General features: G+C 43.6%; 1 protein-coding gene across 7 annotated transcripts in view; it reads left to right on the top strand.

Annotated features, from left to right (window-relative positions):
* adgrl3.1 (adhesion G protein-coupled receptor L3.1) overlaps window positions 1-12,646 on the top strand; it is a 125,986-nt gene that overhangs the window by 72,156 nt on the left and 41,184 nt on the right. For all 7 annotated transcript variants that reach the window (XM_084340788.1, XM_084340787.1, XM_084340783.1 and 4 more), the window contains exons 8-11: window positions 7,691-8,146; window positions 9,322-9,425; window positions 10,242-10,427; window positions 11,970-12,008. In XM_084340788.1, the coding sequence (XP_084196914.1) occupies window positions 7,691-8,146; window positions 9,322-9,425; window positions 10,242-10,427; window positions 11,970-12,008 (785 nt within the window). The remainder of the gene's footprint in view (window positions 1-7,690; window positions 8,147-9,321; window positions 9,426-10,241; window positions 10,428-11,969; window positions 12,009-12,646) is intronic.

The raw sequence follows: 12,646 nt of genomic DNA, 5'->3' as shown, positions 1-12,646 counted from the left end.
CCCGATAGAGCCTAGACAATGGTGGCGGTGATGTAGGGAAGAAGGATCCTGGAGATCTGACGACGGGGGGAGATGATTCAGGTGAGTAGAACCTAGCCACTGGATGAAGAGCTGGAGGAAGATTGGGTGGAGGAGGGTCGCACGAATACCTGAAATGACAGAGGTGAATGAGAAGATAGTCTTCCTAATTGAATTTACGCTGAGCTTAATTTCTAAAATAAGTGTGTCTCAGTCACACTACTGCGAAAAAGTATTCACAATCCTGTATGCAGTAATCAGTGTTATACAAGGCAATACGGATACAAAGTCTTTCACACCTTAGTCTACGCTTCCAGTATTGTCCTTGCCCTCTCTCTCCTTTGTCTTTGTCCTCTATTGCCCTCTCCCTCTCCGCCTATCTCCCTCCCTCCCAAATAGATTACGACACAGCCGTCTCGGCAGAGACTGAACTCTGCTTCAGAGAGAGTGGTGCACCTGTTCCTTGCCTGCAGTGTGTCCTTATCGATTGGATTGCCCCAGCCGGGCCCTCTGCATGCGTTTGGCCTCCGCACTGCCTCTCCTCTGCCAAAAAACAGATGCCAAATTAAGCGGGCTTAGCCAGGACAGCAGGGTGGTAGGGGAAACCCACAGCCACAGGAAGTAAATACATGAGAGAGCAGCGAGCCGAGCGTGTCGCTTTAGCCGGGCTCTATTCAGATTCCGTTTCTGAAATGTATAAAAATGTGCAGGAGGGCAACAAAGTGGATGCAATCTTAATCTCTAAATGATGGGCCTTGGTGATAAATTATGGGGAGCAAAGTATTGAATAACCACAGGGTCAATTGCTAGAGGCTAGAGCTCTCATTCTAAAACAGCAATAGGATTTTGCTGGATGCCTGATATATATTTACTGTGCGTGTTAACTGACATAAATTCAATGCATGTCTGGAATAGGAGAGGCTACGATCTGGGCTTTAAAGGAATATGCTGATGATTCCCTCCATTATTAAACAGGAAAACAAAAAATAAAAAAAAAATAAAAAAACAGGTCTGTCCCATTAGCTCTTTGCTTTGAACAAGGGAACTTCCCCTGATTAAGAAAGAAGCATGTAATTGGCAAACTTGCTGCAGGTGTCTCCAACCTCGGCAGAGGGTTGACGCGATTACGCAACCGGTAAGCCGACAGGGCTGAGCGGCTGGTGATGTGGCCTCTGCATATGTGACACATTTAGCCGGAGAACGTGGCGTTGCCTGGCAGCCATTTTGAGGGAGGCTCTATTAGTTGAGGTTGTTTTCTATCTCAAAGTATCGCCGCTTTGAAGTGCTCCATTCTGTCTTATCAGCAGGCTCGAGCCACTCGCCACGAGCTCTGTGTTGAGTGTGTGTGTTGCGTCGCACATAAGTGAGAGAAAAAAAAAAAGTGAAATTCTGTTCAAGTGTGTGTGTCTGCATGCGTGTGTGTGTGTGTGTGTTGCTTGGAGCACAACTAAGTGGAAAGTGTCTGTACAAGTGTGTGTTTGTATGTGTGTGTGCGCACTCCAGCCATAGGGGCAGTGCGTTATCGCAGTATGCAGCCCTATTCAGTGTCTGTGCTACTATCCAGCCTAGAAAGCTTTGTGCCCTCCAGATTATCATTTCGCTGTTACCCCTCTGGATCCACCCTCCCCACTGTTCAGGATGGTGTGTGTATGTGTGTGCGCAGAGGCAAGGAGGCAGTAACTTTTAAGGAAAGTGCCAGAAAGTAATCATTTCGCATAATAAGGAGACCATACGACTATAATAGACACTTGAGTCTCAGCTCTGTGAAACTTCTGTCTTAATTCAAATCCCTCTTCTCTTTGCTTCTGTTTCACTCCTCTTCCCTCTTTCTCTCTCTCTCTCTCGCTTGCTGTCTGCTGCTTTTCTGATGACGTGGGAAACTTGCCAGGGGAAGTTCATTTTCCCTCTCCTCTCTCCTCTACGCCTGCCTTCTACCTTTTGTGTTGTGGTTTTACGATCCCTCTGTTTACCGAGCGAGAAGTCAAAAGCATTCTAGGTGAAAAACAGAGCGGAGGCAGAGACAGGCAATCCTACCCACGCAGACAAACATTGCCACGCACAGCCACACACAGACACACACACACACACACACACACAAACGTCTATCGACATGTCAGACGATCATGTGCCAGCATCCCAGGTTGACTGACAGCATCTCTATGGTCCCTCCAGTGTGGTGACAGATAGACAACTCCAGGAACAGGTTTACTGCCAGCCTGCCATTGTCTCACCTTCCCCATGGGCTTTCTACAGGGTCAACAAACAGGGAAGAATAGAATAGAATAGAATAGAATAGAATAGAATAGAAAATCCTCACCATTCCAGCTATTTCAGGGCTCTTGATCATACTAAACAATCTCCCTCAGGAGATGGTTCTTGCCAGTTGTCAAGAAATAGTCGATGTTCCGGCTTAAATCTTTCTGTAAGGTTTGAATTGTCATATCTATTAAAGAAGAAAGCTCAAATTAGAATTCATGAGGGTGTGAACAGCATCGACAAGAACAACAACAATATTTGCCCTTCCGATGTTGCTATCGGTAAGCCTGTCCTCATCTGAAAAACAACCATAAAGGCGAGATTAAAGGAGTTCATTACGAGCCACATTTGCATTTTTTGGCAAGCAACCTCGTGCAGGTGTTGTAATTATTGCAGCTGCAGAGGAGGAAGTGAGGAGAGGGATGGGTGGTCAGGTTAAACAAGCACGGGACTTTCATTCAGGAGACCGCTGTTTATGTTCAGTGAAACCAGAAGTCAAGGCTGAGCTGTTTTAACTTATTGATGTAGTGAAGACACAAACGTAGTTTTCTTACCTAAACCTAACCAAATAGTTTTCTTGCCTAAACCCAAACAAACTGCAACCGTACAGCAAAGATCCTGTGATTGTGTATATGTCGTTTTGGGAGACAACTGATCTATTCAGACGCTTAGGGATGTTTGCTTCGTGACCACCCTGCCATCAGCTTGTAAGGCGATGTAAGTACTGAAAATGTCTTGTCACTGAGATGGCAGATGTTTAGCAGGCTGTAAAGGCTTTGAGGCAGTTATTTTACATAAAATACAGATCATTTGATATGTGAAAGAAGGTAATATTAAAGGTTGTTTATAAGCCTGTATGATTGAATTTGTGAAGCGCAGAGTGACTTTAAAACAGTTAATCACAGTGCCACCTGCGAGCAAAAATGTCTTTAGAGACAATGTTTCGGCAGTGGGATCTTAGCCAAGTTAAAAGATGTTAAAAGATGGTTCCCAAGCTGAGAGCTATACCTGTTCATTTATTCATGTGATACGTGTATAATTATGCTCTTTCCATTTTCCATATATCTGCCATATTGTGACATATTGAGATTCTTATTTCTATCAGGTGGTTCATTTCAAGTATATAGCCCACTGTTGGTTAGAATAATAAACGCTGTAGTGGGGCTTTTTCCTGAGCCAATGCAGCAACGAATCATTTCTCACATTTCTGCAGTGAAATGAGGAAGCACGTTTATCACACGACTACTGCTACGTGAAGGCATGTTACAGGATAACTGAGGTTTCTCTTGAAACAAATCTGTCAACATCTGTCACCACATGCATATGCAGGGCACGCATACTGGATAGTGTGAAAATCTTCACCAAATTTCTGCTTTCTGTCACATGCTTGTTCTTGCAGCATCAGTCTCAGCAAAGAGCACAACGTTTAGGTTAGCTGACATCATGAAGTTGTCACAGCACATTTACTCGAGGCTTCCTCAGCTTAAACGCAGGGAGAGATATGTCAGTCCCCGTGAGAACAACCTCTAGCCTTTTTTTCTTTATAAATGTTTCATGGAGCTGTTATGTCATGTTGCTTTAGTTCCCTACAGCATCTTTCACAGCGTCCTGAGTGATGCCAGTGATGAATTCATTACGTTACACGATCTTTTTTTCTTTTCATCCAAAAGAGCGAGGAAAGGAGGACGAAATGAAGACATGGGCGAGCACACTTGAAAGGGAGTGTTGGGAAATACAGAAATTGACAATAGGGAGAATTTAAGTGGTGGCGGAAAGTGAGAGAAAGTTGCGAGTGAGCGATTAAATCAGGTGGAAAATGTCAAGAGAACAGGAAGGGAGAGAGATAGAGATGCATGGGTAGTGAAGTGCTGTGGCCCCTTGCCTGTGATGCTTGCAGGCTTTTGTGTTACCTCACCTCAAGCTACCAGCCCCTGTGTTTTCTCCCCCTGTACTCAAATGACAGCAGACATCAACCTCACACACACACACACACACACATACTCACACACCATTACTCTTCTGTTGTTGTGGCAGAGGCCCTAATGGAGCTTCCCGTTTGAGTGCAGATAGACACACACACACTCCCTGTTTCGTAAGTACACACACACACACACACTCAGATTGACAGCTAGTCCCTAGGCCACTGCTGCTACGCATGATTGATGGCAATGTTCCGTGGAGAATGCATGAGGCAGGGCGGCAGTGATTCAGGAACGGGGAGCAGCACAGTTTAGGTACGGCAACACTCCATTGAGTTGTGGAGGAAGAGAACAGAACGTACAGGAGGAGCGAGATGTTACATGGCTGTCAGTCAACCAGACAGACAGACAGACAGACAGACAGAGGGAGAGGGAGAAAGACAGGAGTACGGCGTCTTTAATTAAACCTGAAAATCCACAGGAAGGGACGACTTGGGTTCACAGTAAATAATATCAACGCCCACACGTCCACACATTCACACTTTCATTCTCCACGCTCACACCTCCCAATCAAGGAAACAAAAATGAAAACATTCACCAGAACACTACAGAAATCTAATTCTGTGCACATTATACCCCAAATAAAACGTGATGAAATTAATGAACAACACAACAAATGCAATGTTTATATAAAGTACCCAAAAGCCATATAGTACTTGAGTAAAAGTAAACATGTTGTGTTAAAATGTTGCTTTGGTAACTCATACAAATAGCACTTGAGTATAAGTAAATTATTCATATATTTACAGGTATGCATACTGCATACTGTTTACTATGGGTTAATCTATTACCGGCCTGGGTAATTATCAGATCTGATTGTTGATTACTGTAATCAGCTTCTTTTTTTTTTAATTTGATGTTGATAAAATAAATTAATCTTAACTCTCATTTGACTCTGATGCAGCATATAATCTGAAAATTAGTAACTAAAGTTATTAAATGAAAGTAGTGAGTAAAGAGTACAATATCTGCCTCCAGAATGAAGTGGACTGGAAGTATAAAGTACCAAGAACAAGTACCTCAAAGTTGTACTTAAGTACAGTACTTGAGTAAATGTACTTAGTTACATTCCATATCCATGTAAATGTCAAGTTTTGTGAGCCAAGGGATACGTAAGCAAAGGATTTCATGTATTTGGAATAATGTAATCAGATTTCAAAAGATAACTAACTATAATGTGTCCATTTAATGGGTCCATGAATTTCCGTGCATCGTTTTGTTTGTACAATGTTTGATTTTGAAATAACCCAAAGGTAAACAAATAAAATGACACTTTTTGTAATCTAATGGATTATGATACATATGACAAAAATTGCCATGAATATGAATCCATTAACGGTCTACTTTTCAAAGTAATCTGATCCAACCCGGTGTGAGTCTGGATAAATTCTTTACAATCACACCCGTTTCCTGAGCAAAACATACAGCCCCATTGAGAGATGACAAACTCTATAACCCTTCAATGTCAGTGACCAGCATGTAGTACATATTATGGCCTTAGGCACACCAACCCCCTCAGACACAGAAACACAAGTGCCTGTGCTTTCCGTTTTTTGATGAAAATCACGGAGTCGAGAATTTTTTTCCCATCAGGGCACAAGGCAACTTCACACTTTTGCCACCCCAACTGGCAGCAAGCGATAGCTGAATTTTTTAGGAGCTTGAAGGACTCCATTACCCAGAAATCATGTAGCGTGATCTTGGTATATTGCACACTCTTCAGGAAAAAACAAATCGTATTCATAGTAGCTGGTCGGCGTGGAGATGGTGAGGAAAATCTTTTCAAAGTTCAGCCGGGTTCAGCTTTCTCCAGACTCTGGAGTATTTCACCGTTAGGTTCAGCTTTTCTTTCTGTAGGTACACAATATTCTCAGCTGATGACAAGGCGAGAAACCTGAGATTATGAAATATATATTTCTCTTGTAAAAGTGGCATAACGTGAAACTGTGGGGATTAATCTTTGAATAGTTTTGTGATCTCAGAGAGCCGCCTCTGTGTTTGCCTCTCTTGTTTGTTTGCATTCTTTATGTGTACTGTAGGAAATCCACACTATGGAAAACATAATATGTTTTTATCGTTCATAAAGGCCTGCAAGCAAAGTATATTTAGGGTTGTGTTGATTTGGCGTAAGCACTCAACTGTAGCTGCATCTAGTGAAACTGTGGGGGACAAAAATAAAGTTAGGAGACACATTAGGAGCTATCCCCCTAATTGACATGATGATGAACATCTGCAGGTTCAAACTTAATACACAGGTTGTGAGATTGTTTTCTGTAATTACAAATTCCTAAACATATTCTTGAGTATAATTTACATGTTTATCCAAGGAAACATTTAGGCAATCTCAGCTGAATAATAAAAGTGTTCACAGTGACAGACGAAGCTATTCTCTGCTTTGTTAAAGAATGTGTCTAAGTGCAGATTTAGAGAATGAGCTCCGCCTGCGTGCAGTATTACACTTGATGACTCCCAAATGTTTTGAGAGCGATGAAATAATCCAAAAGGAAGGTAATTAAAACAATTATTTCCCACTACTCAGCTTTCGATCCTGCAGTATTGATTCGCACCACGTGCGGTTGAAAGCAACTGGAGCTTATCAGATAGAGTGAGACGCTCTGCTATAGTATGTTCACAAGAGGACAGTGAAACACTTAACAACACATGCTCTATTCCTCTCTCTTCACATCATGTCATCCTTTCCTTCTGTATTTCCGTCCCCTGAACAGGGTCAATGTGAATAATTGAGCCTTTTTACAATGAAATATTGACTATAAAAGAATGTGTCATATGCATTTAAGTGGCGTCCCTGCCTCTCGTGATGTCATGATGTCATGAATCATACATGACACTGAAAGAATGTTTTTTTTCTGCCAGGATAGGCAGCAAGAACAACTACTGCGTGACAGTCCCATAGGAAAGGCGGGTGGCCTTGCGCATGATTGCAGAACAAACCAATTGATGGTGCTGAATGGGAGATTTTTCATTAACACTTTATGGTGTTCTGTTCTGGAGTAACCAATAAAGAAGAAAATGAACCCCGCAGAGATCAGGCGCGCAGTATAACGCCACTGATGAGGGATGAAACACTAACTTCAGGAAAGCATCAGAAACATGAGCTACTTCTTGTCAAAGCTATTTAGAGCTGCAGAAATGACTGCCTGCAAATGTGTTAGTGGCTGTCACTGTAATATTATTTATGCTTGCAGGCCATTGCTCACATCACTTGGTGCTGACACAGATGCTTTGCTTGATCACAGTCCTTTTAACTCCGTTGTTCTTACCCTTTTATCCTGGGGATACATTTTGAACTCTTGTCCTGGCATGACGAGCTCATAAAAACATTCGCACTCCAGTCATGTTGGGACCCACAAATGTCTGAGTTCAAGCACCAGGTGCTTTGTTTTTTGTGACCTTCTCTCCTTCTCTTTTCTCTTCAGACTATCGCCCACCTCCCATGATGCCTCCTAACCGAGGAGGCGGCGGCGGAGGAGGAGGAGGAGGAGGAGTAGGAGGGGGAGGTCCAATTGGCGGAGGAGCTGGTTCCTCCTCTTCATCTACCAGCCGCACCACCACCACCCGCTCCCCTCCCTACTACACCACCCCGCGCCCTCTCCTCACCACGTCCCCAGGCCAGCGCTATCGAACCACCACCACGATCCGCCAGCCCATCCCGGTTCCTGCGGGCGGCTCGTCATCTGACACCAACCAGATTCCTGACACCAACCAGAAAGCTGGAGGACGCCCAACTCCAGTGCTGGTCCCTCCAGCAGCCCCGCAACCTCCCATCCTGCCTCCCCAAGACTTCTGCAGTCCGAGGGTGACGGCTGACATATCGTGGCCCCGGACGCAGCAAGGCCAGACAGCTAAACAGCCCTGCCCTGTAGGGACGCTGGGTAAGGAAGCTGTATCCCATTCAGGGGCTGCACAAAATGCTTGAAAAGTGACACTATTTTGTAATCAGCATCGCAGTTTTTGATCGTACTGTCGCATATACAAATCCCAGGTCTGTAACAATTTGTCAGAAGTAGTGTAGGTGCTAACTACAAACACAACTCATTACGTCATAACAATGTTATATATTGAAAACTTGTATCTTGCAGTGAACATGAATAGAAAGAGACAATAGGAGAGCAGAGTGGTAGCTGTTATTTTAAGGTACAAGAGTTACATAAGGTTGCTTTAAGGGCCGCCATATAAGAACCCTGGCTGTTGGGTAACTATTATCCTCAATAATCAAATGCAGCCAATATATTTAAAGAACACACTTAAAACAATTAATTTTGACCAAAGTGCATCAATCAATTAGTTTTTGTTGAAATAACTGTGCCTAATTGTGTTTCAAATTTCTCATAATTTGTTGTTTTGAAATGAGCACTATAAACAAATTGACCTAACAATTAAAATCTTGGAACGAAAATAAATAGATGAATGATTTTAGTGGGACACACACACACACATAGAAAAACCCAGATGTGATGAGCAATGGAAAATGTTTGGAGCATTTCCTTCCTTTGATTTTGGACTCCACAGATTGTGGAGTGGAGAGGAGTAAGTTGAAATGGATCCAAAGTTGGAATAGGGATAGATTTGATTAATTGATTGACAAAATATACGACAGATATAAATATTTAAAGACTATGGGAGATTTTGTGTTAGACAGCGCTCTCCGCCAACATCATCAAAAGCACTAAATAAGGAATATATTTTGGAATAAAAGCATTCCTTCCTCCTTTAGAGGTTCAGAGACAATCTATACCAAAGAGCACTGAAGTTTGTTTATGGCAGTATCAAGTCACTCTCTGTTTTTTTCCTTTATTTTTTTTTACTCTGTTAGTACAACGTATACAATTCTCCCTGAAAGTGTAGAGTAGTTGTATGAATTCTCACAAAACACATACACACACACATTCTCCTTTTATAACCAATTAGCTCACATGACAGGGATGATTCTCCGACCATCCACACACACATACAAACCGCTCAGTGATCCCCCGGCACCTCAAGGGGCTCCCTGTCTCCTGGTGAATGTCAGCGCTGTCTCACCCTGTTTGTTTTGCTTGTGGTGCAGGCGTGGCCACATACGTGTGCGTGGCCCATCTGGGCTACTGGGATCCCCAAGGCCCTGACCTCAGCAACTGCACGTCGCCCTGGGTCAACCACATCATGCAGAAAGTAAGTCTAAATGCTGCTGCTGGCCCTGATAGCTCCCACTGAGCCCTGGTTTTAGGCTATGTCTTATGGATACAGTCCTGGAGCGGATTTCTCATGCATGAGGACGCACTGACCACAGGGGGAGATTTAGGCCACGTATCCATCTTCATTTGTTAACTCTAATTCGCGTTTGAGGTCTGAGAGATTTGATATTGCTGTAGGGGAATGGAAATGTCCATTAAGGTCATTTGCTAACACTGTGCTTATCATAACAGGCTAACAGGCATCGGATAGGCAACTTTGCATAGATGCATTGCCGTTGCATGGAAAATATTGTTGTGTTTGATTCTTCAAGATACTTTTATTCTGGAAAGTGTTGCCCCAGTTTTTAGAATTTCAGTTTGTGTCTGTTCTCACACGAGCCACAAGACTTTACTGGTCTTCTTTATAAGACAAAACATCGAGGAAAAAATGGTCCCTGTGAAATCGGCATTGAAGATGTCAGTGAAGATGTTTCCGTGAAGTAAATGTTTTTATGTAGGCAGTTACACAGACTTGTTTTGTCCACTTCAAATAACCTAATCACTCTTTTTCCCTTTATGCTCCTTCGCCCCATCTTTGTTCTTGTCTTGCTCACCTCCATTCCTCCATCCGTCCTTTACCTCTCTGCCCTTCGCTTGCTGTCCTCTCATTTTTCCATCTGTCTTTCGCTCACTGTCCTCCCCCTCTTCACGCCCTCTCTTACTTTCTCTCCTCTTCCCAACTTCCCCTTCACTTCTCACCTCATCCTACTCGCTTTATCCCTCTCTCCACCCCGTCACCCCGTTTGGCTCGCAGCTCCGTTCGGGGGAGACGGCAGCGATCGTGGCCAGGGAGCTTGCAGAGCAGACCAAAGGGCTCCTGCGTCCTGGCGACGTTCCATCCACGGTGCGGGCCATGGCACAACTGGTCGAACTGCTCGATGTCCAGCTCAGGAACCTCACCCCCGGGGGCAAGGACAGCGCTGCCCGCAGCCTCACCAAGGTAACGCAGCCTGGGACACTTTAGGTCAATGCTTAGTGAGTGATTGAGTGAGATAAATGATTTTCTTGCAGGTTCTAGCATTGGAGGGGGATGCAGGGTGAATGCCAGAAAATTAAGAGAAAGAGGGATGAGGGAGGGAAAAGGGAGCAGATAGAGGGACTCCTTTGAGTTAACAGTAAGATGAATAGCATCGGAGGTTAGTGTTTTTGTCTAACACTCAGTCTTCAGGGGTTAGAAAAGTCTCTGTGTGCAGAGTTTGATGAAGAACCATACATAACACTGTAGAGCTCCAGATGATAAATAGCTACTTTTAGACATTATTTTATCCTCTTCTGTGTGTGTGTGTGTGTGTGTGTGTGTGTCTTCGTAACAAGTTTTGCGCAACATTATGTGTGATAGATAACTGCTTTTAGTCTTTGGCAGGGTTCCTACAACTCTTCTCAGATCAGGGCCGAAATTTAATAAAAGTCTGTCTCGGCCTGGGAGTTACTCTCATTAAAACATACAGCACTCAAGACGAAAACAGGCTTGGGACGCGTTTTACGTCACAGCCCATTGTTTAATGAAGTTCAGTCGTTGAGCTACAGCTATGAAGATGCCGTCGACATGCAGGCTTGAGTGCTTACATTAATGGAAACTCGATCCTGAGTATGCAAAGGATCTGTTTTACTTCTGCAGCAGACAAGGAAAAAATATATTTCTGTACTTTGTCCATGTAGGCATTCGATTAAAGTGAGTTAAATCATTGGGGAGCGGCTGACTGGCTGGCTTGGCTGGCTAATTGACTGACTGAGTCGACGGTGGACTGTTCTGCCGAGGTCAAGAGTGATAGGCGGGCTTTAGCAGCCAGATTGACAGCCGGTGCCACCTCTTATACAGTCACTGGCTCTAGCGTTGAGTTCCCCTCTCCCTTTCTGCCTCTTTGTGTCTCACTATCGCGCTCTTTGCATCTCCCGTGCTGACTCGCTAAGTAATTCAGTCACACATGTGAAATGAATACATGCTGGAGCACATGTAAGTGGAATCAATTAATCTGTGTTTTGCTGCGGACCAAATGGCCTGTTTAAAGGTTGAATTTGTTGAAAAAAACGTCCTCCACAGAAGAGGAAACGCATTCCTCCTGATTTCAATAATGGCCCAATTATATATACCTAATTGAGTAATATGCCGGCTTATTATGCTAATTTTTGTTAGAAAATCGAATATGACCAATCACGCACGAGTGGCAGAGTAATTAATGCCATCAATTCACTTGACGGTGGAAGCAGAGAATGAGCAGAAAAGGGAACGAGGGAACGGAGGAAATTATGAACAACAATCTGGAAGAAAAGGGGGGAAAGGAACAGTCGAACAGTTATGGAAGAAGGAATGAAAGCATACGCAATTGAGAAGAATGACAATAAATTTTAGCCACCAACGTCTCTTTGTGCCATGTCAATGAAGTGCGTGTGACTGCCTTTGTGCACCCCGGCGTGCACGTGCGTGTGTGTGTGTGATTGAGAGGTGTTATATCGCTAACAGCTGAATTGTTTGAATTTGCAGCTTCAGAAGAGAGAAAGGTCCTGCAGGTTTTTCACACAGGTATTTCCGCTTCCTGGTATCGTTGATTACTTTACACCACAGTCGAACGTGTGTGTTTTTTCTTTCCTTTTCACACTCAGCATGTAATACGCAAAACAAGCTTGTGTGTGTGTGTGTGTGTGATCACACATTGCAACGCTCAACGTAGAAATCTAATTCTACGCTGCAGCGGTTGTCTTATGATTTGCATCCCAACCCTTTGAGGAGTGCGGTCATTTTAACGTGTCTCTCCTGGTGTGCAACCATCCGCTGGTGTCTGCTAACAAAGTTTCAGTCTCCTCAAAGGGTTCGCTGACATTCTTTTGTTTTCTATTTCTCTCCCCTTTTTTTTTGTTCTCTTGCATTCAGAATCAATGGCACTGATAAGAGGCCATGATCAATATCAATAATAGCTCATCTATTTTGCAGTTCTGTCCGCAGAATTGCAAACAGGCCTGCCTGGAACCAAACGACTCGCTATTCATCTCTATTCAATGAAATGTCCTCTCTGTCTGCCGTATCAGAGAGAAAGAACTGAGTATGATGGATATTCTGTTGCGTATTGCTTGGTCATGGCCTCAGTGCCTTAAAAATAATACCAGCTTGTGTCTGTGGCTCAGTGTTAATTTATTTTGCGTCCTCATTTCTCCGCTCGTATT

Source organism: Pagrus pagrus (genome assembly GCF_965226575.1).
Source record: "Pagrus pagrus genome assembly, chromosome: 2".
NCBI lineage: Eukaryota > Metazoa > Chordata > Actinopteri > Spariformes > Sparidae > Pagrus > Pagrus pagrus.
This window is presented reverse-complemented; position numbering and strand designations above follow the sequence as displayed.